The 26,320-nt window shown below is 37.1% G+C and overlaps 1 protein-coding gene and 1 non-coding gene across 6 annotated transcripts in view; one reads left to right on the top strand and one right to left on the bottom strand.

The window, feature by feature from the left end:
• The window catches only part of AFAP1 (actin filament associated protein 1), a 231,405-nt gene that overhangs the window by 119,540 nt on the left and 85,545 nt on the right, over positions 1-26,320 (bottom strand). For all 5 annotated transcript variants that reach the window (XM_007496781.3, XM_001364753.4, XM_056802392.1 and 2 more), the window contains 2 exons: positions 25,160-25,257; positions 8,191-8,299 (listed from right to left, as the gene is read on the bottom strand). In XM_007496781.3, coding sequence (XP_007496843.1) covers positions 8,191-8,299; positions 25,160-25,257 — 207 coding nt within the window. The remainder of the gene's footprint in view (positions 1-8,190; positions 8,300-25,159; positions 25,258-26,320) is intronic.
• Positions 869-973, top strand: LOC130455327 (U6 spliceosomal RNA). The gene has a single exon (XR_008913241.1). It is a non-coding gene; the product is annotated as a U6 spliceosomal RNA (small nuclear RNA).

Raw genomic sequence — 26,320 nt, 5'->3', positions numbered from 1 at the left:
ATTTTCTCAACCACAATTTTTCAATGAAAGAATTAAGACAATGAAAGGATGTCCATCAATTGGGGAATTGCTAAACAAGTTATGGCATATGATTGTGATGGAATACTACTCACTATAAGAAATGTCAAGCTGGTTAATTTTTTAAAACATGGAAAGACCTACATGAAATTATGGAGAGTGAAATGAATAGAATCAAGAGATTATATAGACCAAGAGAAATATTGTCTGAAGAATAACTTCCATATGTCCACATGTAGAGGAAGACTTGATAAATATAAATTAACAAGACAAAATTTTCATGTACATTTTTTGTCAAATGATTTCTCTTTTCAAGGGCAGTGAAGGGAGGGAGGGAAGAAGGGAAATACCCGGTAACTTTAATGTAATAAACAAATAAGGAAAGAAAGAAAGAAAGAAAGAAAGAAAGAAAGAAAGAAAGAAAGAAAAGAAAGAAAGAAAGAAAGAAAGAAAGAAAGAAAGAAAGAAAGAAAGAAAGAAAGAAAGAAAGAAAGAAAGAAAGAAAGAAAGAAAGAAAGAAAGAAAGAAAGAAAGAAAGAAAGAAAGAAAGAAAGAAAAGAAAGAAAGAAGAGAGAGAGAAAGAGAGAGAGAAAGAGAGAGAGAAAGAGAGAGAGAGAGAAAGAAAGGGAGGGAGGAAGGAAGGAAGGAAGGAAGGAAGAGGAAGGAAGGAAGGAAGGAAGGAAGGAAGGAAGGAAGGAAGGAAGGAAGGAAGGAAGAGAGGGAGGGAAGGGGGAGGGAGTGAGGGAGGGAGGAAGGAAGAAACAAAGAAACAAAGAAAGAAACACTGCAGGTCCACCACTCTATCCACTGTGCCCACCACCTCACTGACCCCTTAAAAATATCAATTACTGTGCTAACTTCAGCAGCACACATATTAAAATTGGAAAGACACAGAGAAGATTAGCATGACACCTGCACTGGGATGATATGCAAATTTGTGGTGTTCCATATTAAAAAAATTATATATATATATATATATATATATATATATATATATATATATATATAAATTATTGTGCTAGAAATGTTGGAGGAGAAGTACCCAACTGGCCAGTTTGCAAAAAGGTATCATGTTAGCAGTGGAAAAGGCTGTGTTTCTAAATCCAAGTCCCTTACTAGAATTGGTAGATCCGGAGATTATGGTGGACCTAGCCTATGGCCATTCTATAATAGCACAAGGCAGAAAATGGAATGTACAGAGCCATCACAGAAGGCTAGAGCCTTGGGTATATGGGGTGAATCAGACATTCATTATCCCAATACTTCCTGTATCTCACTTCTTGATCCAGATCCAAATTGCCACTCCTATAACTGGCTTTCCACTACCATTTCAATCACTTGGATTTTTCTCCTCTAAAGAAATCCTAAGACTGACTCAGATAGGCCTGTTGGCTTACACATTTGTGTGGCTCCCAATTTGGACATCTATCCTCACAAGGGACTACTAGTCCTTCAATAACAGTGCTTAGCTTAACAATCAACTTACACTGGTACATATTAATTTAAGGAAGGAAGGAAGGAAGGAAGGAAGGAAGGAAGGAAGGAAGGAAGGAAGGAAGGAAGGAAGGAAGGAAGGAAGGAAGGAAGGAAGGAAGGAAGGAAGGAAGGAAGGAAGGAAGGAAGGAAGGAAGGAAGGAAGGAAGAAGAAGGAAGGAAAACAGACACTGGACTTAAAAGTGAGAACTGATTATAAATCCCACTTTCTTTGCCAGGGTAATTCATTTAACCAGTTTTGCTTCAGTTTTCTTATCTGGAATAAAGGAGTCATGATATTTGTTAAAAGAATAGCCATTACCCTCAACAATGCAATGATCTGGGAAAATCCAGAAAGATTTATGACTGGGAATGCTATCCATCTCAGAGAAGGAACTGTTGGAGTCCTCTTTCACATCAATGTATCTTTGGTCTTATTTTGGGGCTTTGGTTATGTATGAGTATGCTCTTACAACAATGACCAATATGGAAGTGTGTTTTGCATGACAATAAAAAATGAAAAAAATTCAAATTTAAAATAAAAAATAGGCATTGTCATTAGTTAAAATGCAATGGAGTTCATAAGGGGTGTAGTTACCCTATAAATGTGAAATTGTTATAATAAGATTACTTAGTTAAATAGACTATCTGCCTACTTCAAGGCTTTCCTATGAGAGCACATGATTTTAAGAGTCCTGACTATTTGTGGAAGATCAAAGAGAACCTTGTAGAAGAGTCCAATGTGGTGTGATGAACTAGTGGTCCTGAGCCTGCCCAAAAGAGATAATGGAATTTCATCTCCTTTTAAGTATTTTATTGGCAGAAAACAAGAGGGTATTGGGAAGATAGCAAGGAAAATCGAGAGATACATATATATCCCTTGTTAAAATCAAGTGAGTAGAACAGAATTAAGTAGAGAAGATATAACCCTGTGTATTCTAGGGAAGACTACCTCAGCCCACCCTCACCCCCCCTAAGCCTCTCATATATATTGTCTTTTCTGTATGTTCCTAGGGAGAAGTTGAGTTGTCAGAGACTAAAAATAGAAGACAAAAAATGTTTTCATGGGCAGACAACACCTTTAGAGTGAGGAACCAACAGAGCCAAAGAGCTCTTCAATAGATTTTATTCTTGTAAGTACAACACACCATGACAAAAGCCAAAACCAGGCCAGCAAACACATTATGTAGCCTGAACTTCCTGTCTGGAGAAACTCATATCATAATCTCAGATACTTTCTTTTCATCCAAATTTAGGGGGAAATCATTCTCTCACAGGGTTTTAAAGATCATGTATCTAAAGTGATGAGCTCACAAAGGAAGAATCATGATCTACTAAAAAAAAAAAAAAAGAATCCCTGAATTCAAGGGTCAGACGACCTGGGTTCAAATCTTAGTTGTTCTATACTTGTGTGAAGGGAAATCAAGAGGAAGAGATAGGTTTTCTCTTTCTCTCGTATTTTTACAATCCCTTCAACGTTTAATTCATCTGGAAATCAATTCCTTCAACTATTATGTAGGTTGGATTTAGAGATTTTTAATTTCCTCTGAGTCCTGGTCCTCCCCCTTACTAATTATATGACCTTGGGCCACAGCATTCCTCTGGGCCTCTATTTTCCCATGAGTAGAATGAAGATAACAGCTTGTAGTACAAGATTGTTAGAAGGATCAAGTGTGACAATGTATGTAAAAGCGACAAACATTTAGAAGAAGAAACCTAAATCATTACCAATCCAAACTCCTCATTATACAAGTAAGGTAATAGAGGTAGAGTGGGGAAATTAAATATTATACAATGTTCCAATTCCCATCTATCTTTTAAGGAATCATGCAATTTCTATACATCTTTTAAGACCCAGAATCAAGTGTTGCCACAATAATAAAATTTTCCTTCATTCCTTTTAAACTGAAAATGTCCTCTCAACTTCCTGTCAATCAATATTACATTTTAAGCTACTCATTGCACATTTTCATATAGTAGCATTATCATATTTATGAATTCCAGAGTTAGAACAGATCTTTGAGATTTACAGAATTCAAGGATTTAGAACTGGAAGGGACATCAAAGATAACGGAGCCCAATTCCTTCATTTTATGAGTGAGGGAAATTAGGAAAATTACTTTTCCAAGGTCACATATGCCATGAGTTTCAGAGTGGGAGCCTTCTAATTCCAAATCTAGTGTTCTTTCCAGTATATAATGCATCCTTCTAGGTTATGTAGTCCAGGGGTTCTTAATCTAGAAACTCTGAACTCACAGGCTTTATGTGTGTATATATATACATATATATATATATATACATGTATGTGTGTACATATATATGATTATATTTTGATATAATTGGTTCCCTTTGTAATCCTATGCATTTTATTTTATGAATTTAAAGCTATTATTCCAAGAAGGGGATTAATAAATTTCACTAGACTGACAGACAAAACCATGACACAAAAAGTGAAGAACCTGTACTCCAAAATGAGAAACCATCATCAAATTCTTTTTAAAGACTTTTAATGAAGGAGAACCTTTAAACTCAAATAGTTTGTAGATCTATGAAAATACAAGTACATAAAATTATAGTAAGTTCAGTACATCAAGGAAGGCTTCACAGAAGATGTGGCATTTTAGTTTGCCCTAAAGAGAATGCAAAGTTGCCAAGAGGAATCCAGGGAGAACTTAGTAGTCTTGAAAATGCCAAAGATATCAATTAAAATGTAATTTTAAGAAAGAAGGGAAATGTATAAGGTTTGGAGTCAGAAGACCTGGGCTGAAATATTTCCTCTATCATTTACTATTTGTGTTGCCTTGACAAAGTTACTTCCTTTCCCTGGATCACATTCTATTTCCCAGTTTTAAGCAGCAGGTTTCTTATTATTTTCAAAATGAAAAAAAAAAGTCTTGTTAAGAGTAAATTACAACCATTTGGCCACCTATTTCCTCAAATTAAAAATAAGACTATTAAACTCAATAAAGATTACTTCTAATTCTATCATCCATATCCCATGAGAAACCAATTAATTCTCAAGAGCCTAATCCACTTTTGGACAGCTCTGGTTGAAGAAGTTTTTCCTTCCATCTGGCTGAAACTAGCCTAATAATTTCCACTTACTGCTCCTAGCTCTGCCCTCTGGAGACCAGCTGAACAAATCTAATTCCTCTTAGAATGGCAGTCCTTTAATTATTTGAGGACAGTTAACATTCCCTACCCACCTAGTCAGCTTCTCAATGTTGACTTGGCCCATGTCTTAGCTAACCTCTCCATTTGATTTTAAGTCCCTAGCCACTAAGGATGATTCATCTTGAGAATAGTATATTTTTCATCTTTAAATCCATAGCCTTGCACGAAATAGGTATTCAATAAATATATGTGAAATTAAATGGATTCAAATTATCCAGTTCAAAGGAAGTCAGTCAAAATGGCACTTGGAAATGTATGTAAACACCCTCTTCCCAGGAGGTTTATGACATCTTGAATACTAACAAAGACTTGTAAATATAATCAAAGCCACGATGAAATATAAAATCAACTTTAGGAGAAAATAACTCAAGGAATCTATAAAAGCAATTCTCAAACTAAAGAAAAATGCAAAAAAAAAATCCATTACTGATTTAGGTCACCAATCAGAACAAAGCTAATTCCTGCCAATTATTCCTCGAGAGATAGAAAGCAAATTCTGAATGCCACAGGCCATAAGAGAGTTCTCTAATCTATATATGATGGCCTGAGGTGCCCTGTGGAGTCCCTGTTGACTGGGCGGGTCTCCGGGGCTTTTGGCTCCACTGATCTATTTCCTCTGGAATTAGCCAGCAGCAAATTGGTCACTGGCATGGTCTCAATCAGAGGAACAGGATGTGACAGATTGGGCTACTCCCAGTGATGGCTAGCTACTGCATTTATTTCAATAAATCAAACAGAAATGCCTACTAGTTCTTTGGAAGGCTGTGACCTCTTCTCATACGCTACAGCTGAATGATTCAAACTCTAGGCCACAGATTTATCACAAAGCTCACCTTGCCAATCAAGAGAAAAGATATGCATGAAATGTAATTGATCCTGGGTCATATATTTCAAACCATTCATTAATTATTTTAATACTTTACTATATCAAGGAAAGAATTCTATCAATCAATCATTTAAATAGTGAGAGTGCTTTTTCAGGGGCAACCAGACAGTACAATGGATAGAGAGCCAGGTCTGGAGTTGGGTTCAAATCTGACCTCAGACAATTACTACTTGTGTGACCATTGGCGAGTCACTTAGCCCTCACTGACTAGCCCTGGTCATTTGGTTTTAGAGTTTTTCTGAGCCAGGAAAAAAGAGAAAGAGGGAGAGAAAAAGAAGGAGGAAGAAGAGGAGGAGGAGAAGGAAAAGGAAAAGGAGAAGAAGGAGAAGGAGAAAGAGAAGGATAAGGAGGAGAAAGGGAAAAGGAAGGAGAAGGGGGAAGGGGAAGGGAAAGGAGAAGGGGAAAGAGAAGAAGGAAAAGAAGAAGGAAAAGGAGAGTAAGAGGGAGGAGAGGACAGGAGAGGGGAGAGGGGAGGGATTTGTACATATAAGGTAACATCAGTGGAGGGCCCTGAACAACAGGATATTCTCAAATAGTGCCTAATGCTCTAGTTTTATTATATCATTAATGCTCCCTTACACGTATGAACAAAATCTTATATGCTGTTGTTCAATGGGCTTTCATATACATTATCTCGACTGGTTTAACTTTCTACTTTGACTGAATGTTGTGAAAGTTCCTTGAGGGTATTACCCATATCCAACTTAACTTTATATCTCACAAAGCACTTAGTGTGAGTAATAATAGTAATACTATTAAAAACAGTTCACTTACAGAGCATTTTAAAGTTTATAAAGTATATCCCAGAGGTTCTGGGACAAATAATATTTTTTTGTATTTTAGAAAAAAGGAAAAGGATTTGCTGAAAGGTTAAGAGATTTGTCCATATTTGTGTGGCTTTTAAGTAGCAGAGACAGTTTCAAACTGAGGTCTAATGACTCATGTCCAGTACATTTTCTGTTATAACACACACTCCTCGCCACAATGCCTTATATAGTGTGGTGATGTGGAAAGTCCATTGGAATCAAAGGACCTGTTCTTCAACTTACCAATTTTGTGACCTTAGTCAAATCACTTAATATCCTGAGCCTCAATTATCACCTCTATAAAGCGAGGGTATGGCATAAGACAAACTCAAAATTCCTTCAGATTAAAATTCATGATCCTACTATTTGTTGGCATAGCACAGGTGATTTATTGTTTCTGTTCTGTCATCTTTCAGCATTGTAGGACTCTTCATGACCCTATTTGGGTTTTTCATGGCAGAAATACTACGGTGTTTGCCATTTCCATCTCCAGCTAATTTGACAGATGACAAAACTGAGTCAAAGAGGGTTAAGTGACTTGCTCAAGGTCACATATCTAATAAGTATCTGAGACTGGATTTGAACTCAGAAAGTTGAGTCTTCCTGACCATACCCAGTGTTCTATGCTTCAGATGACTAATAACTATATAACTGAACCCCATTTTGTCAACAGATCTAAGGTTAGAATTTTTCTTCACTTTTCTGTTTTCTTGGCATCACAAAAAATTTGAAAGTTGGAGGACCCTCAGAAACAATCCTTACCTGACTAAGAATTCTTTCTATATCATCTATTCACTACTTGAAGACCTCTAGTGAGGGGTAACTCAATAACTCTTAAGAATACTTATTCTTTTATGCTCAGAGAAGGATACACTGTGGCACAATTGAATGTAATGCATTTCTCTACTAGCAGCAACGCAATGATCCAGGACAATTCTGAGGGACTTATGAGAAAGAAGCTATCCACATCCTGAGAAAGAACTGTGGGAGCAGAAATAAGGAAGAAAAACAACTGCTTGATCATATGGTTCAATGGGTATATGATTGGGGATATAGACTCTAAGTGATCACTCTATTGCAAATATTAATAATATGGAAATAGGTCTTGATCAATGACACAAGTAATACCCAGTGGAATTGAATGTTGGCTATGGGAGCGGGGAGGAGGGGAGGGAAAGAACATGATTCATGTAACCAAGGAAAAATATTCAAAATTAATTAATTAAATAAATGATCTTGAAAAAATAAAATAAAAATATTTTTAAAAACTATCCCTTTGTAATTTGATATTTCACATAATAAAATAATTTAGTTATTATTTCATTTAAAAATAATACTTATTCTTAGGGTAGAACCAGGTAGCTCAGTGGGTTGAGCACTAGTTCTAGAGATGAGATGTCCTCAGTTCAAATCTGGCCTCAGACACTTATTAGCTGTGTGATTCTATGGAAGTCATTTAATCCCCATTGCCTGGCCCTTACTGCTCTTCTGCTTTGGAATCAATACACAGTATTCATTCCAAGATGAAAGGAAAAGGTTTTTTAAAAATACCTGTTCCACATCAGACACTATTATGATGTGTCTCTAATTTTTTTTCTCTTGTGAACTTCCCCAATAACAACACTTACATGAATCTTAAGACATTTTCTGTAATTATAGAATCATGGTATTTTCAAGCTGGAAGGAACCTCAATAATTTCTCCTCTTCTGCCATCTTCATTTTACAGATGAAGACCCTTAGACAAGTTTGTGAGGTCACAGGGGTAACAAGTGGCCAGTCAAGTTCTATTCCTTCATAAAATCCACTGCCCCTTCCAGGACAGAGTTACTCACTTGAAGTAATATATTCAGGAGCTTTTCCAGGACTCAGCGGCACAGCTTCTTCATAATAGCCTTCTGGGAGAGAAGATGTTGGTAATGGTGGAGGCCCACTGTCTGGTGGCTAAATGAGAAAAACAGAGTCAAGGTTTATTATAAGGCCCAGACATAAGTCAATCACTTCAGAGAAAGTTCAGTATTCATCAGGGACCTTGCCAATGATAAGTCCTTCCTTCTTTCCTGTCAGAATATCTTGCTATTCCACTAAATTATAAGCTGCTCCTTACAGACAAGGACTGTTTTTTTTGTTGTTGTTGGGAGGTTTTGCTTTCTTTAGTATCCTCATAACTTAGCAGAGTGTGTAGCACATAACAAGGACTCAATGCTTTTTGACTTGACTATGAAAGGATTATTTGATTTACAAGCTTTCCAGTATTCTCCACCTACCTCTTAACCTTGTATTACTAAGGCAAATCACTTGCCTTAATAACAAATAACATAAAACAAAATAATAACTAAATATTAAAAACAAAACAATAACAAATTACAAAAAATAACATCAACAACAACAACAAAAAAAACCCTGTTCATAAGAAAAAATCTTAGAACCAGAAGGTAACTTTACAGATAACAGAGATGAAAGGATGCTCACAAACCATCCAGTTCAATCTCCCCATTTAAAAAAAAAAAAAAAAGAAAATGTGGCCCAGAGTAGGGACAAATCTGGCTCATGGGTAAAAAGTTATTGGGCCAAAATTTAGACCCAGTTTTAAGTGGTGGTTACAGAAGAAGGCAGGAGAGTTGAAGGCACTGACAGCTGCAATCTCTTACTCCTCTGGTCATCCCAGTAAACTCCTGGAGACAAGACAATGGCTCTATAGATGGAGAGATCTACTGGGAATAGCTCAGAAACAAGAACAGTAAGTAGATCCCCACCTAATAGTCAAGGATTCTCTATGTAGACAAAAACAACAGCAACCACACAAATGCTGCTGCTGGCTCTTTCTGGTTTATAAAGCCTGATACCTGTGGTTGTTTTACCTCTACCCCAGGATGACCTTGTAGGGGTAGGGAACTTAACTATCCTTATCCATTTTTTCACTAAAATTCTTCCCAAAAAGAGACACCACTACCTCCTCCCACAACTACCTATTCTGAGACACTGATATTCTTATGGCCAAAAAATCTTTTTACAATGGCTCATCTCCCCACTGGAAGAGTAGCCACCCTTCATTTTCCTCATAAAGAGAAGGAATAATTCAGTATCCACCACCTGCATGAGATTCTCTCCCTATACTCAAAGACAGAGATCTCTCTTCCACCCCCGGGCTTCTATTCCCCTGACTTCATGGAACTTCAGTTCCTCTGGACTCTCTTCACAAGGCCTCTTTCCCAGACCTTTAATTATCATATTTTCTTCTCTGGTCTAGCTCCAAACCCTCCACATCTCCCTCCAATTATGAAGTCCAAAATGGTCCACAATACACTGTACTCAGCATTGAGTAGGAGGCTGGCCGCCTATTTAAAATTCATTCTTACACATCTGGGAAGCCATGTGTTCAAATGATATTCATTTTCATAGCTTTTTAAGGTTTATTACATAATTCTCTCATGAGAACCCTTTGAGGTGGGTAATGCAAGAATTACCTCCCATACTGAGGTCCAAAGAAGTGAAAGGTGACAAATGTCAGGTATCTAATAATAATAGCAGTTTACATTCATATGACATTTATTATGCACCAGATACCATACTTTACAATTATTACCTCATTTGATTTTCACAACAACCCTGGAAAATAGGTGCTATTCTTATCCCCATTTTACATGCACAGAAATTGAGAAAAAGAGAGGCTAAGTCACTTGCCCAGTAAGGGTCATAGCTGCAATTGATTTAGAACACAAGTCTCTTGATTCCAAAAACCAAAACCTTTTCTACTATGCCAGAATGAATCTCTAATTCAATTAATAAGAAGGAATAAGTTTTCACCACTTTTTGAATTGAAATATTCTCATTTTTTACATGTGTCCCCAACTGTACAAAAAGGATTCATAAAATGATGATAAAAACTGGCATGAATATATTGCTTTAAGGTTAGCAAGGAACTTTCCAAATATTATTCTATTTAGACTTGCAACAACTTTGGGAGGTAAATGCCATTATTATTCCCATTTTACAGAGGAGGAAACTGAGACAGAGGTTAATAAATGTGTAGAAAACACATCAGGCCAAATTTGACTCTTCTTGGTTACAGGTCTAGAGCTCAATCTATTTGCACCACTTAGCTGCCTCATAATCAGAAAGTATAATGATCACCCACTGTGTTAAATGTAAGTACTCTGCTAGGCTCTCCTGCTGAGAAGATGGATAAATGAGACCCAGTGCCTACTGGCAATGGTATGTACTTAGATTGTTGGCAGCCCTTCAGTATTGAGAAGATGGAGTGGAGAATAAGATTTGATTAGCTACTAATGAGCTAGTGAGATCTCTATCATATGAGTTTTGCCCATTGAATGTGCTCTGGGTGGGAAGATGAACAAGGTGCTGTCTCAGGTCCCTTCTAATGCTAAGATTCTATGATTCCCAAGGTACTTGTCATCTAATGAGGTGGCTAAATTGTGTGATCTAAGGGGTACTGCTTTATCTCATTTGATCCTGACAAAACTAAAAGGCAGAATAGAAGAACCATAACTGGTGTAGTAATTATTACTAATATTTATCATTCTAATAATAATTATAATTAGTAATAGCAATAATTATATTATATACTATCTAAGAAGTAATATATTAATATCATTAATAATTATTATATAATAATATACTTATATTATTAATATCGATTATTGATGCTATATTACATTATGTAACAAATAATAGAATTATGTTATTAATAGTAACAATTATTGATTCTACATTAATATGTTATATAATGAATGACATGTTAATGATTGTCATTAGTATGAGTAATAATTATTAATGTAATAATAGTAGTAATTATTATTACTCCCATTTGAAGATAAGGAAAGCAAGACAGAGGAAAAAGAGATGCTATCTAAGAAAACAAAGCTAGCAAATGGCAGAGACAAGACTAGAACCCAGGCCTTTGGATTACACCTTCAAATCACCAAGCATTACAATCTATCATATGATAGACTTGCTCTGATGAGGATATGTGTTTTTTTCCACTTCTAATTCTCTTTCCTTTCCATATTCTGCTGTCACCTTTGGGGTGTAACATCATCTCAAACTCTTGACATGAACCACTCTGTGTTCACTAGCTGAATCCTGGCTTGAATTTATCATTAGAATGTTTTCCTTGGCTAAGCACATGAAACAAAAACTAATAATTTTTTTTTTACTTAAAAAACTTGGGTTTGACTATAGGGTCCTTAAACACTTAAGGAAAAATAACGAGTTCTAGTTTTGAGTGTTTATTTTTCAAGAAAAGTCAGACCTTTTCTTTTGATCCAAACAGAATAGAGACAAATGACAAAGCACAAATTACTAAATTACCTTTGTATTAACTGACAGATGTTTTTGAATGTTAAGATGATGCTAAAATGGAAATTAAATATGTTCTGTTAAAAAAAAAGTTATTACTATGTGGTGACCTCTTTTAAGGTCAACATGTGTTCCAAGAAGCTAATTTCTTAAGAAATGTTTCTACTACTAGTGGTTAGAGGACTCTTTTGAATCTCAAAATGATGTCTGTGGTTTTAAAAGCCTCCTTTTCATTCACTCAACAATTATTTATTAGTCTACTATGTGCTGAGCTCTGTGCATGGCACTAGAGAAAAAAGAAAAAAATCAAACTACGTATTGTCGAACAGCATACATTCTACTGGGGGCAACAGCATGGAGAGATATGAAGAAACTCAAAATACATGCATATAAACCAATTTCCAAAGAAGGGGGAGGCAAATAGCAATTGGAAATGGGTTACAAATTAGGAATGAACAATCTACAATGGTCTCCATTTCTCAATTGAGGTATGTATGCTGCATCATCTTTTGCAGGGATTGTACCAAAGCATTCTAAAATCCCATGCTATTTTTGGTGACAAAGTGGAAAGATAGTAGTCAGATTAGATAAATTAGGATCTGATTAGGTCTGGACACAAAGGGCAATGATTGATGGTTCACTATCAATTTGGAAAGGAAATCTGTAGCCGAGTGACCCAGGGTTGCTTCCTTGTCCTCTACTATTTGGTACTTTTATCACTGCCTTGTCTGCAGGCATAGATTGGAGTATTATCCCATACATTTCAATTGGCTATAGAAGATAATCTAATTAAGCAACTTCACTTTATTGCCATTGTTTTATGGCTCTATATAACTATATCCTCTGCATATAATTCTATTAAATAATCAGTATTTTAATGCTAACTTGTAATCAATGGTAAAGAGTCATTCCAATTATTAATTGAGTTACTGTGTAGAAGAATAATTAGAGTATGCTTAAAATTAATAATAGAATTCTCTGTTAATGTCTTTGCCAAGGAAAGTCTGTGCATGCCTTCAGTGTCTTGGAATATATCCAGGAGTTTCTGAGGCTGTTATCTCATTTGACTCTGAAGCTACAAAATAACATTGTCTAGCTTCATAATTACCATACATGGAAAGGAGGGGTACAAGATATGACAAGATCTGACTGTTTTGCCAAGAAAAACCCAGACCTGCTTGTCAAGAAGGTGCCCAGTCCTCTTGCTAAGAAAAACCTCAGACCTTCTTGTCAGGAAAGTGTCCAGCCTTCTTGACAAGAAAAACCTCAGCCCTTGTCAAGAAGATGTTTGGCTTTCGAGGGGGGATGTGACCTTTATAACAAAAAAATCCCACCTGGTAGACCTTCTGGCCAAGGAGGGAGCATGCCTCCAAAGGCAGAAAACAACCTTCTTGCCAAGAAAGACCCCACCTGGCTGACTTCTCTAAACTGAATTTTTGATCTCTCTCAGTATATAGCCCTCTCAGTTCAAAGTTCAGTGTCTCGGGATGCTGGTAGTCTGTAGACCACAAGTTTTATGAAATGTACATTTACAATAGATTCCCTTTTACTCTGTTTTACTCAGAAGTTTGTTTCCAGTATTTGTTAATGGTTTCTAAAGGATAGCTATTACACGGAATTACAAAATGTGGAAGTAAAAAGATCTTCAGGTTAGGAATTAGTGCCAAGCTGAATAAGATGAATTAAAACAGAGGTAAATGTGGCCATTGAAATAAATGTAAAATGTAACAACTGGGTTCAAAAAATTAACTTCACAACTGCAAGATGTATTAAGTGAAGGATTAGGCAAAACTAAGTGAGACTTTTGGATTTAGTAAAACGAGACAACAACGTAACTGCATAGGACCCAGGGTTTCGATGGGCTTTGAGTTCCACATGAGTCAAAAGTGTGATATGGCAATCCAAAAAAGCTAACGTAATCCTGGGCTGCACTAACAGAGTGGGTATCCAGGAATAGGGAAGGAGGGGACACTATGTTCTAGCTGGACTAGATCTATAGCATTTTGTTCAGTTCTAGGTACTAAATTTTAGAAATGTCTTTGAAAAACTAGAAACCACCTACAGAAGGGTGATCAGGATAGCAAAAGGCCTTGTGCCATATAAAGATTGGTTACCTGGAGAAAACAAAATTTGAAAGGTAAGACAGTTTTCTCACAGCTGATATGGTGAGGAAAGATTAGGCTTGATTAGAGCAGACTATATTAGGGATATACCCCAAGGAGGATATTGATAAAAAAATTAATCTCCATATACATCAAACTATCTGTCTATCTATCTATTATCAATTATCTATCTATCTGTCTGTCTGTCTATCTCTATATACTTAGATATACATGGATATATCTAGCTATAAAAGATATAGATATCAATATCTGCACTTTTGTGACAGCAAAGAATTGGAAATAAAGTAGAGATACATCAAGTGGAGAATATCTATACAAATAGTAGTAGAGGAATGTAACAATATTATTATGAATTCCAAGAAAAAGAGAAAGATTGTCAGGACATGATACAGAGCAATGGAAATGAAATATATATGATTACAATAATGGAAAGGAAAGAACCACCACCACAAAAAAAGTGAATGTAACAAAATTACAAATAACAAGAGATGTAAAAAGATAGCCTCCGACCCCATTCCTTAGCAAGGAAGAAAGATCCACAGGTGTAAAGCATTGTATATATTTAGGGACTTTCTGAAGTATTAATTGGTTTTGCTTTTTTTTCCCTTGTCTTTTTCTTTTTTTTTTCTTTTTTTTTCTTCAAAAAATACTTATATATGCTGGCTATCTGGGAAAGAGGATGGGAGAGGGTATTGGGAGAAATATTGGCAATACAAAAAGAATATCAATAAAATTATATATATATATATTATATGTGTGTGTGTGTGTGTCTATCTATCCATTTCCACTGATAATCAGGACTCTACCCCTATATCTCTTCACTCTAATAGTTGAGTCTTTGCCTATTCTTACTAGAATTCAAACTTTTATGACTCTTTCTGGCCCTTGTCAAAAATTATGCTGCATAGAGGGGGCAGCTGGGTAGCTCAGTGGATTGAGAGCCAGGCCTAGAGACGGGAGGTCCTGGGTTCAAATCTGACCTCAGACACTTCCCAGCTGTGTGACCCTGGGCAAGTCATTTGACCCCCATTGCCTAGCCCTTGCCAATCTTCTGCCTTGGAGCCAATACACTTATTGACTTTAAGACAAGGGTTTAAAAAAAAATATGTTGCATATTACTCCATCCAGTCTCCCTACCTTTTTTACCCATTTTTTATATTCATTCTCTCTCTGTCTCTGTCTCTGTCTCTGTCTCTCTCTGTCTCTGTCTCTCTCTCTCTCTGTCTCTCTCTCTCTCTCTCTCTCTCTCTCTCTCTCTCTCTCTCTCTCTCTCTCTCTCCCCCCTCTTTCTACCCTCCTGCCTTCCTCCCCCTCCCTCCCCATTTCTTCCCACACACCCCCTGCCTCTCACTGGCTGTTGGTGTACAACACCACAGTCTCTTCCTACCTAGATAGATATCTGAAATATGCTTGTTTTAAGACTTATTCTGCAAACATTGGGGTGGGGGGAGTGAAAGGAGGAAATGAAACCCAAATGTACTTGTCTGGATGAGCCCCCTTTGGTGCACCGGCTGCTTCACTGAGTTGGGCGGGATGGCATGGATGGCCAAAGTCAACACAGATGGAATCCATTTTGGAAATGAACTGGGTCTCAATTTTTGAAATGCTCTCTCAGCACTTGCCTCTGACTCTGTACAATCAGCATGGTAGATATATGACTTTGGCTATGAAATAAAAACACAAACTTCTGAAAAGTACAGAGCTCCTTTCCAAAGAACATTTCTACAATCCCAGTGCATTTTTTGGGGGGGGGCTCTATTCTAGCCTCTCTTTTTATGGGCAAAGTAGCTTACAAATGAATATGTAAATGCCTCAAAACACCACATTGATGAATGACATGGTTAGAAGGGTTTGGAAAATTCTACATCTCCCTAATCCATTGGCCTTTCCCAAAGTATCCTTAAAATGAATATTATGACATCAGTATAATGAATAATAATTTTGCCTCAATATGAAGAACTAACAGGACCTTCTCTGGCAGTCCTCTTCTAAGTCAGGTACTTACCTATGAAAAAGGAAGAAAAAGAAAAAAGAGGTAAAAAGCGCAAGAAGGAGGGGGTAAATGAGAAAAGAATAAGGAAAATAGCAGATGGAGAAGGGAATCATGGAAAGGGGAAGAGGTTTTTTTTTGACAAGACATTAAGCCCTTGAACTAATCAATTTAGTTAATGAGTACTCACTACATAAATAAGATAGAAGAATCATAATACAGTAATAACAAGTCTCAAAGGCAAGCAGACTAGGGTCAAAGACTAGGTCCAGATCCTGCATCTCCCACATGTTGGCAGGGTAACCCTACTTAAGTCAGCTCCATTCTTTAAGGCTCATCTATAAAATGGAATGATGACATCTGAATTGCCTTGCCTACAATACTGTTGTAAAGCTTTAATGAATACTTTACAGAAATGCTCATGCACAAAGTGTCTCTAAACTGTTGTTATGGTCATCATCATGCCCGTGGTCACATGGGATCAATCCTAAGTGTCAGAGAGCCAGGATATGAACCCAACTGTCCTGATAAGAGGAATGATCTTAACTCACCATCATACAAGTGGTCAGAACATACTCAGAGTCCTACAAAGCCCCACACTTTAAAAAGGCCAATATTCAAATGAAACAACTTCTCACAGTCTCTCTCTTACTCAAGTGTGATGCCATGGAGAGAACCCTGAATTTGTCATCAGAGGACTCTGGTTCCCCATTTCCTGGCTGTATGGCCTTGGGTACCAAACCAATAAGAGAAATGCATTTAAGATCTGCAAAATGCTTTATTCAAAACAATTTTGTGAATGAGATAATCCAAGTATCCAGGTGCTATTATCTCCATCTAATAAGATAAAGAAACTGAGACTCAGTTTATTTATGGTCACACAGATCATAAATGATAAGAGTCCCTGTCTCTTCGACACCAAGTTCCAAGCTTTCCCACTCCATCCTGATGTGTCCAAGTCTTGCTTTAATTATCTGTCAAATGAAGGTGGGACTAAGAATATTTATGGCTCTGATTTCTAGGATCTTCTACTCTCTTCTGCCTTTAAACAAGTATATAAGCTTCCAGAAAGTTTCTAAGGTTTTTTCAGGAAAATCAGCAAAGGGAGAGCAACAGGAGTTTAAAAGCCTCTCTCCTATACTCTATTGATAGATTTTCTTTTATTCACTGACTGTACACAGGCATAAATAGGGACTAACCATGGCTTTGAATCTCCTTTCCTATAATAGGCAAGACACAAAAATGATGGGCAGCTAGATGGATAGAGAATTGAACCTGGAATGAGGAAAATTCATCTTCCTGAGTTCAAATCTGGGCTCAGACACTTCCTAGCTATATGACCCTGAGCAAGTCACTTAACCCTGTTTGCCTCGGTTTCCTCATATGTCATATAAGCTGGAGAGAGGAATGACAAATTATTCCAGTACCTTTGCCAAGAAAACCCAAAGGAGATGGACATGACTTGACAATAACAAGAGGAGGCTTTCATTTGTGTTAGACAGGACTAAAACACAACTGGGACAACAATGACAAGAACTCTTTGATAATGCTTTAAGCATAATAGGATAATAGACTGAATGTCAGAAGCCTGGGTTCAAGTTCTGCCTCTAAGCCCCAGTTTCCTCAATTGTAAAATGGGAATAATACTTGATATTCCCTCATAGGGTAGTGAGAAAAGCATATTATAATCCTAAAGGTCTAAAGCAAGATTCAACTCCATTTCAGAAACAAGGCAGTTTCAAGTTTTTTTGAAACTTGAGCATTCATCAAAGGATGTCCTCCTATGGGTGGCATCCAGGAGGAAAGCAGAGGAGTGAGAATCCCAGACTGTGGCAGCAGGATGGAAAGAGGAGTTTCTGCTGCCATTGCACCATGGAGCTGAAGCAGCTGTTTTCTCAAAAGTCTTTCATCTGTGAAACACTCATGTACAGACTGTGGTCAGTCTCTCTCCCTCCAACCGTAATATCATTGAACCTTCATCACAATTTAGGTCCTCACAGGAGTGATTAGTTAAGTGAAGTTGGGGAAAAGCCAATAAAGTTCACTCAACACTTCCAACCTTCTGGCTCTCACTGAAGCAAACATACACATTTCCACCCACATACTCCAAGTCCCTCTCCTGAAATCCACAGATAAAAATCAAGTTTCAAAAATGTAAAATTGTTGGATGGATAAATAAATAGATGAGTGGATGGGTATATGGATGGACAAATGAACGGGTGGGTGGACAGATGGACTGGATACATGAAAAGGAAGCAGTGAGGTACAGCAGAAAGAGTTCTGGATTTCAACTGAGAGGACTTAGGTTCCAATTTCAGCTCTGTTATTTATTACTGGTATGATCTTGGACAAGTCACTGAACCATTCTAGGTCCCAGATTCTTCACCCATAAAATGAGGCTGGATGATCTCAAAAGTCTCTTCCAACTCTAATGGGGTTATATAGGGTCTATATGACCCCACATACAACCTAGTGTGCTTAACCTAGAGCTAAAACAATAAGAAACCACACTCATTCTGAGACAGACAATAGCTACTATTGGCAACTAGTCCAATGAATTGAATGTTATTTAAATATTTTCAGAGAAGGCTGAATACTTCAAAAGGCAGAATAATTGAATATACCAAACTATTAAATGATTCTTTTTTATCTAAGTTTCCTATAATAGGCAAGTCATAAAAGTGCTGAATGTAGAATCCTGAGGTTCTGGATGAGGTTTTCAGAGTATTAAGACAATAGACTCCAGTCCTGGTTCAAGGCCTCAGTTTACTCCATTGTCAAATGGGGATAATATTCCTACCTCAATGGATTGTGAGAAGAGGATGTTATAACCCTAAAGCACTACAGAAATAGTATTTATTGCAGAATGCACCTTAGGGGTAAGGATAGAAATTCCCTTTACCCATTTGCTATGGTACCTTTATTGCAACTCAAAACGTTGCCAAGAACAAAACTAAGAGGTTAAGCAGTTGGCCCTAGATCTCACAACTAGTCTTGGTGAGAGGTCAGTAGTGACTGACATCTTCTAGTTCCCAGTTCTCTCTCCATGCAAGTAAGATAATATAAAACATGTCCTATAATCATAAGACTCCATAATAATAACTTACTATGAAAAGATGAAGACAACACTATAAAATAGGAAAAACCAGCCCATTCTAAGCATCTGTAGGCAACATTAGAGCCAATACTAATAAGAACATCAAAAAATTAGAAGAAATATTAAAATAAACTATGCAAATACTGACTTTATATTATGTATAAGATATACTATAAGATAAGACTGTATACACAGTCAAAAACAAATGATCAGGGAGCAGGAGATTGCCTCAGTGAATTGAGAGCCAGGTCTAAAGATAGAAAGTCCTGGGTTCAAATTTGACCTCAAACACTTCCTATCTGTGTGACCCTGGCCAAGTCACTTACCCCTCACTGCCTTGAAAGAGCTGGTTAGGAGAATTTCTCTTCTCATAGCCTTTTGCCTGGCTGAGCTGAATGCAAGTTTCTTGCCCTAAATTGAAGATCGCCCTGGATTACAATTTCCCTTAGGAGAACTCAAGCTATATTCCTTAAAGACAGTTTTGATCCCACCACCAAAAGTGGCCATAGGAAGTAGTTAGCAGGGATCTCCATTAAAGTTGTCCAGTTTAGTGGAGGAAAAGGGAAGGTGCTACCCAGAAATCAGTCCCCCAAAACAGCTGGTTTTCTGGTCCCAGCATTTTTCAAGTCTCCTTCTCTCTCTCTATTACAGCCCTTACTGCTCTTCTGCCTTGGAATCAATATACAGTATTGACTCTAAGATGGAAGGTAAAGGTTTAAGGGGGAAAAAAGTGCACTTCATCAGCTCTCTTCCTAAAGTACAGAAAATATTATAATCAGATGACCTAAACTGAAAGGCTATCAAAACAAGAATTAACTGAATGCAAGAGAAAATCAATGAACATCTCCAAATTCAAGCTAGGGTCCCTAGTACTTTATTTTGCACTTCTCAGATGTACTTAGCCTGTAATGGTGTATATTCAAGCTAGCTCTTTGTTTCTAAGATTTCTAAGATGTTTCTAAGATTTAAGATTCTAAGATAAATAAGTTTCTTAGACTCTCAGCTCTGTGGAGACAAAGGGTGTCTAGCACCGTGCTCAAACTCACAGCAATTATTTCATAAATGTTTATCACTTGCTGATAAATAAATGTATAAAAACTTCCCCAAAGCATTAAATATCAAGGAAATCTTTGTCAAAAAAAAAAGAAAGAAAAAGAAAGAAAAGTCTTTGTCCCAAGCTCTGACCAGAACTATTATCTGAGCAGGCAGAAGGCCTGACCAGGATTTTCACTTACAAGCTGGTACAACAGTTGGCTCCTTTTTCTAAAGGATGTCTTATAATGTGTTACAGAAGGTCATTGTTGTTATTTTGAATTAAAAAGAAAGGGAGGAAAAAAATCCAACATTGAGATTTCTGAGTCAGAAATTACTGTGGACAAATTTCTGAGGAGAATAGTATCCAAATTCAGTCTTTCATAATGTAAAAAAGGATGAAATGATCATCTATGTAATGTGATTTCCAAACTTTAAAGTGCTGTATAAGTGTCAATAATCAGCCAGGCCACATACTAAAACTTTAGTTGGTACCTCGAACCACTGGTACTTAGAGTTGTGGCAAAGAACTGTAAACTGAAGAAATGACACTCAAATGGCAATGGTTCAACAAATTATGGCATATGAATATAATAGAATAAAAACATTCAAAATAATAAGGGGAGTGGCTGAGAGAAACCTAAAAAAACTTTTATGAATGGACACAGAGTGAATTGAGTAGAACCAGGAGAGTAATTTATACATTAACAACAGCTTCAACACTTTAAAGAATACCAGCTCTGAAAGATATAAGAACTCTGATAAATGAAGTAACCACAATTCCAGAGGAAGGAAACCACCCACCTCCTTAGAGTGGCTCAGAATGAGGTACGAAATGAGACACATTTTTGGACATGGAAAATGGGTGGATTTGCTTTGCTCTGCTATGTTTACATATTACAAAGACTCAGTTTTTTTCTTTTTCTTTCTTTAATGGGGCTACGGGGGAAAGTAAGCAAGAGGGTTGCCAAAATTTTCAAAAAGAAGAAAAAAGAGAGGGTCACTAAAGTATGTTTTGAACGCCCAGAACTGAAGAAGCTCAAAAAGAAATAGACAGGGCGACAAGCTTTGAAAGTAACATGTGGAATTAATTACATTTTTAAGAGCAAGGTATACATAATAAAGATTCACAATTTGCAAATAATCTCCTTTTCTGTTCTACTTTCTATATGGAAGTGCTCTTTTTTAGGTATTTGATAAATTCAGAATTTTAAAAATTAAATTTAAAAAATTCTGCCTTTTAGGGGCAGATAGGTAGCACAGTGGACAGAGCCTGAAGTCAGGCTTGGAGTTGGACCTGGATTCAAATATGACTTCAGATGATTCTTAGTTGTGTGACTCTGGGCAAGTCATTTAACCTCTATTTCTCTTCTGGCTTGGAACCAAGACACAGTATTGATTCTAAGATGGAAGGCAAGAGGTTTTTTTTGTTTGTTTTGTTCTATTTTAAGGCAGAAGATTAGGGATTTTTAAAAAATCTACCCTTGACACTTGCCTATTCAGCCTCTCTGGGTCTCTGAGGTTCTTTTTAGTTCTAAACTTATGATTCTCTCTGGGCTTCAGTCTGCTCATCTTTAAAATGGAAATAACACTATATAAAACATTGTTATGAAATTCAGAATATATACATATATAGTATAAAAAATTTAAACTATTATGAGTCAATTATACTCTCATTGTACTTATTACACTCCTAATATTATACTCATATATTAATTATACTCTTAATATACTTCTATTTCCTAAGGTGGTTATGAGGATGAAATGATAAGATATGTAAAGTGCTTTCCAAACTTTAAACTTTATTTTTACCACATAAATGTCAATCAATCCATATTAAACCCTTAGTCCATCTCCCCAACCTATTTATAACAGGATTTTTTTTTGTTGTTAGTATTAAACAACATGAATGATAATAAGCAAGTAAGGGGGAAATCACGGTGCTCTCTGAAGTCTGAGGGAGGGGAGGTCATTAGAGAATAACCCAAAGGAGTGTGGGAATTAGGGGACGCTTTCTGAAGGAGGTCACATTTGAACTGGGCTTTAAAAGATGGGAAAAACTCAGCCTGAAAATGTTGAACTGTCATGTCAATTTCTTATATCCACGTTTTCTACAAATGACAAGTAACCAACCAGTATTAGAAATTAAAGTGCTACCAACGAACTTTTCCTTAATCTCAGGAGAAAGTTTCACAAGACTGAATAACCAAATTAATTGTTCGAGTAGAGAAATTAGACTGTCACCACTCACCATCATACCAGTTATTACTGATGTATACAATACCATCTTCTTGTTTATAAACATGGTCTTTCACTTCATCACTTGGCACGTAGAATACTAGCACTGGAAGGGCCTTTACAAATCATTTAGTCCAACACCTTGATTTTACATATGAGGAAACTGAGGCCACCCAAAGAACAGATGTATTTTCCTCAAAGTCACTAGGATAGTAGTAAATTGCAAGACTGGAATTCAGTCCAGGAAGAAAGGTAAATTCATAATTGGATCTGTAGATATTTTTGGCAATTGAAAAGCATTGGTGAATAGTATATTGAGCCAATCCCATAAACTTCACGGGGCTTCAGTTTCCTGCACTGAAAAATGTAAGCAATGATCCTTGCATAACCTATCGCACACAGGTGCTATGATGCTAAAATGAGAAAATATGGGTAATGCCCTTCTAAAGAATCTCAAGGTTGTGCAGGGACTAAGGAATTAACCCTTAGTCCAAACCATTATGCTTATCGTATGAATTCCTTCTGCTGTATTATTTTTTTTTCCTTATGAGGCAGAGTTAAGTGAATTGCCCAGGGTCACATAGCTGGTAAATATCTGGCATCAGATTTGAACTAAGGAAGATGAGTCTTCCTGCCTTCAGGTCTGGCACTCTATCCACTATACCACCTAGTTGCCCCTAAAAATAGCTTTTCTGAATTTCACTTGGTTCCAAATCTTCTGCATGTAAAGCAAAAGTAATAACCACTGCACCATGGCACCATTACCCTGCAATATCTTTTTTTTTTTACCCCACATCTTCCATCTTAGGTTGCTCTGTAATACTTTTGAGTGATCAAACCTCCATCTGAGAAACATCAATGAGCCAGAATTCTCTAGCCCTTAGGCCATTTATTGCATTTTTTAGACAGCTTAAATTGTAGGGAAGGTCCTTTATTTGGGGCCAAGATCATCTCTTTGGAACCCTTCTGAGCACTCTCATTGATGTTAGCTCTGTCCCTTGGGGAAAGAAGCAATCTTTTCCTACCTCAATAAAAACAATGTGTTAAATATGTGAAATCATGCTTCTTCTTCCCATTATCTCTTCTCCAAGCCTCAATTTCTTCAACCAATTAATGAAATAGTTTGGAGGTCTTTCAACAACCTGGTTATCCACCTTGGGCAACATTATGAGTGTTTTAAGAACCTTCGTAAAATATGGCACCACTGATTGCAACTATAGCCAATTATATTTTAAAATAAAAACAATATTAATAACATCCCTCCACTCAAGTTCACTTCTGACACTTGTCATTGCCAGAAATTAACCCTGGGTCCTCAAGGACTATATCAGAGGAATCAAAACTCTGGAAGGATCTAACAAAATGGAAACATTTCAAGGACAAGCCTAATGATGGTCACCAAAGAACCAGTCAGCCAGAAGGCTGATCATATGGCACTGATCTGGAGGGAAGGATTACTAAACCACAAAGAGACTGTGCTTTTTGCCCACTTAAGAAGGGCTCAGGAAGCAGCTGAATGGCACAGTGGATAGATACAGCACCAAGCCTGGAATTGAGAAGTCCTGAGTTCTAATCTAACCTCATATATTTCCTAGCCATGTGACCCTGGGGAAGTTTACTAAGACAGAAAGTAAGGATTTAAAAAAAAAATTTGTATTGATGAAATCATGAATTCTTAAAGCACTTTTAGTAGTAATAGTAATAATAATAATAATAGGCATTATTTTACCAATGCAATTATATATAGGATATTAAATATAAACAATTCATATTAAGATATTAATTGCCTCTGGGTTGTTTCTACCTGAACTCCCTGAAAAAGATGAAAATATCATCATCATTGCCATAAATACCAAGCTACTCTTTCTGTACCACTTTCCTCTCTCCAAAGGGCAGAACTAGCATAAATGAGCATGGCTGAGGTCCTACCATGAGATAGGAAGAGAAATATCATCTCTATTCTACAGATAAGGACACTGTGGCATAGAGTCATTAAATGATTTGCCTAAGATCATGCATCCTTTGAATATCAGAGTTGGGACCCAAATCCTGAAGTTTTGACCAAGAACAGTCTTCTTTTATCTCTCTTAAAAATGCAGAATCAGAGAGAAGAGATGATCTGGATTCAAATCTGGCCTCATACACTTCCTAGTTGTATGACCATGGGCAAGTCACTTAACCACAATTGTCTAGCCTTTACCACTCTTTTGCCTTAGAAGCAATACTCTGCATTGATTCTAAGATGGAAGGAAGGATTTTTTAAAATTACCATAAATCTATAAAAATTAAACAAAACACATTTCTGGGGTAAATGTATATTTAAATGAAACATATATTTCTGGAGTAAATGCATATTTGCTCACTAGGTCTTCCAATGATTCTTAACATGGAGAATATCAACTTTAGTTCTCTTTTTTTAAATATTTTTATAGCCTTAACCTAATAAAATGGCTTTCCTTCAGCATCTTCTTTGTTTTATTTCATGTGATTTAAAACACTATTTTAAGAAGGGGTCCGTAGGCTTCCCCAGACTGCCAAATGGATCCATGACACAGAAAAGGTTAAAGACTCTATTAGACACACAGGATTATGACTGAAGGGAGTTTGCAATGGGAAAGAAACAGTATTAGATATTTTCAAAGCCAAGTGTTCAAAATCACAGCCTAGGTGAGCAAGAAGAGCAGCACCTCTGAAGAGCTTTCAGGAATTCTGCCCCAAAGCCTCTCTCCCCTGTTACTGTAAAACCCATCATCAAAGCAGAATTACAATGTATTTACAGCACTGTCATTCTGTAAAGAAACAGCTGCCATCTCAGGGAAGGCTAATTTCCTATAGGATTTTCCCAATTATCCATCAGGGAGTCAGCAAACGGCTGCCTCAGCTAAATGAGGGAGGGAGAGCCCCAAGTTCCCAGGACTGCTCAATTCTTGTATCTTCACCCAGACTCAGAGTAATGGCAGGATCAGACAGTTTCCTGCCACCCAGCTTCAGGGTTGTAAACTTACCAGCCACTGCTGAGGGATCTCGGGCAGCGGCATCTGCGGTGGAGCTGGCAGACTATTGGTAACTTCTTGCTTCTGAACATGGTCTTTTACTTCAAAGCCTGCAAGTATTAAGAGAAACTGCGTTAGTGTCTATGTCTAAAACCTTGGAATGGGGTGCTTCCCTTTAGGGCCAGGAGTGAGGGCTGGACGGTGTGTGGGGGAGAAAGGGAAGGCTTGAGTCTGAGGTCCAGTTCCACCACATTCCAGTTATGTGGCTCTGGAGAAATCAGGTTGTCAGCACTTTGTTAGTAAAGGGAATGAATGAGGAAAGATCCAGAATGCAGAATCTCATCTTTGGTTGCCCTCAAGGAGTTCCCATTCCAGTAGAGATACCATAGCAAAAGACGCAAATGCAAATAGCTACAACATACAACATCCCAAATTAAGACCAAGAGAGACATGGAGAAAGGAGCAGTATGGGAAGCCTAAGGGGTAAAGTAGTCATAAATAACAAACAAGAAAGACTGGGAAAGTCTTCATCAAGAAAATGGTGCCTGAGATGGCCTTTCAAAGTTTCATCAGGTGAAAAGGAAGGAGAGCATTCTAGATTCAAGGAGCCAGGGTAGGTACAAGTGTCAAAGAGCAATCGATGTTTAGAGGATGGAAAACTGTCCAGTTGGACAATAAGAGGAAGTGATTAATGAAATGTAATACAAGAAAAGGAGGGCTGAACAATAAAATAATTGGAGAAATATATGAGATAAGGTGGGCATGGAAGACCTTGAATAACAGGCAAATGGGATTAAATTGTATATGGTAGGCAATAGGAGAATAGTAAAGCTATATATTAAGCAGATTCATGGCAGGGCCTGATTGGTGGGACAAAAATAGGACAGGGGCATAAAGGATAAGTTGGAGAAAAAGAAAGAATGGTGGTGAGAAAACCTCAGAAGTTATTGCAATGTTCCAAACTCCAGAAAGGAATGGGGTACACTTTCTCTTACACAATTTCTTCAACAGACACTAACTTCTCATCCTCCATCTTTTGTTGTTGTTGTTCAATTTAAAAAACCCTTGTCTTCTATCTTAGAATTAATATTAAGAATTTGGTTCCAATGCCAAAGAGAAGTTAAGGACTAGGCAATGGGAGGTAGGTGACTTGCCCAGGGTCACAAAACTAAG

The sequence above is a fragment of the Monodelphis domestica genome, chromosome 6, assembly GCF_027887165.1.
Source record: "Monodelphis domestica isolate mMonDom1 chromosome 6, mMonDom1.pri, whole genome shotgun sequence".
NCBI classification, from domain to species: Eukaryota; Metazoa; Chordata; class Mammalia; order Didelphimorphia; family Didelphidae; genus Monodelphis; species Monodelphis domestica.
The sequence above is the reverse complement of the archived record's forward strand: the minus strand, read 5'-3'. Positions and strand labels throughout refer to the sequence as shown.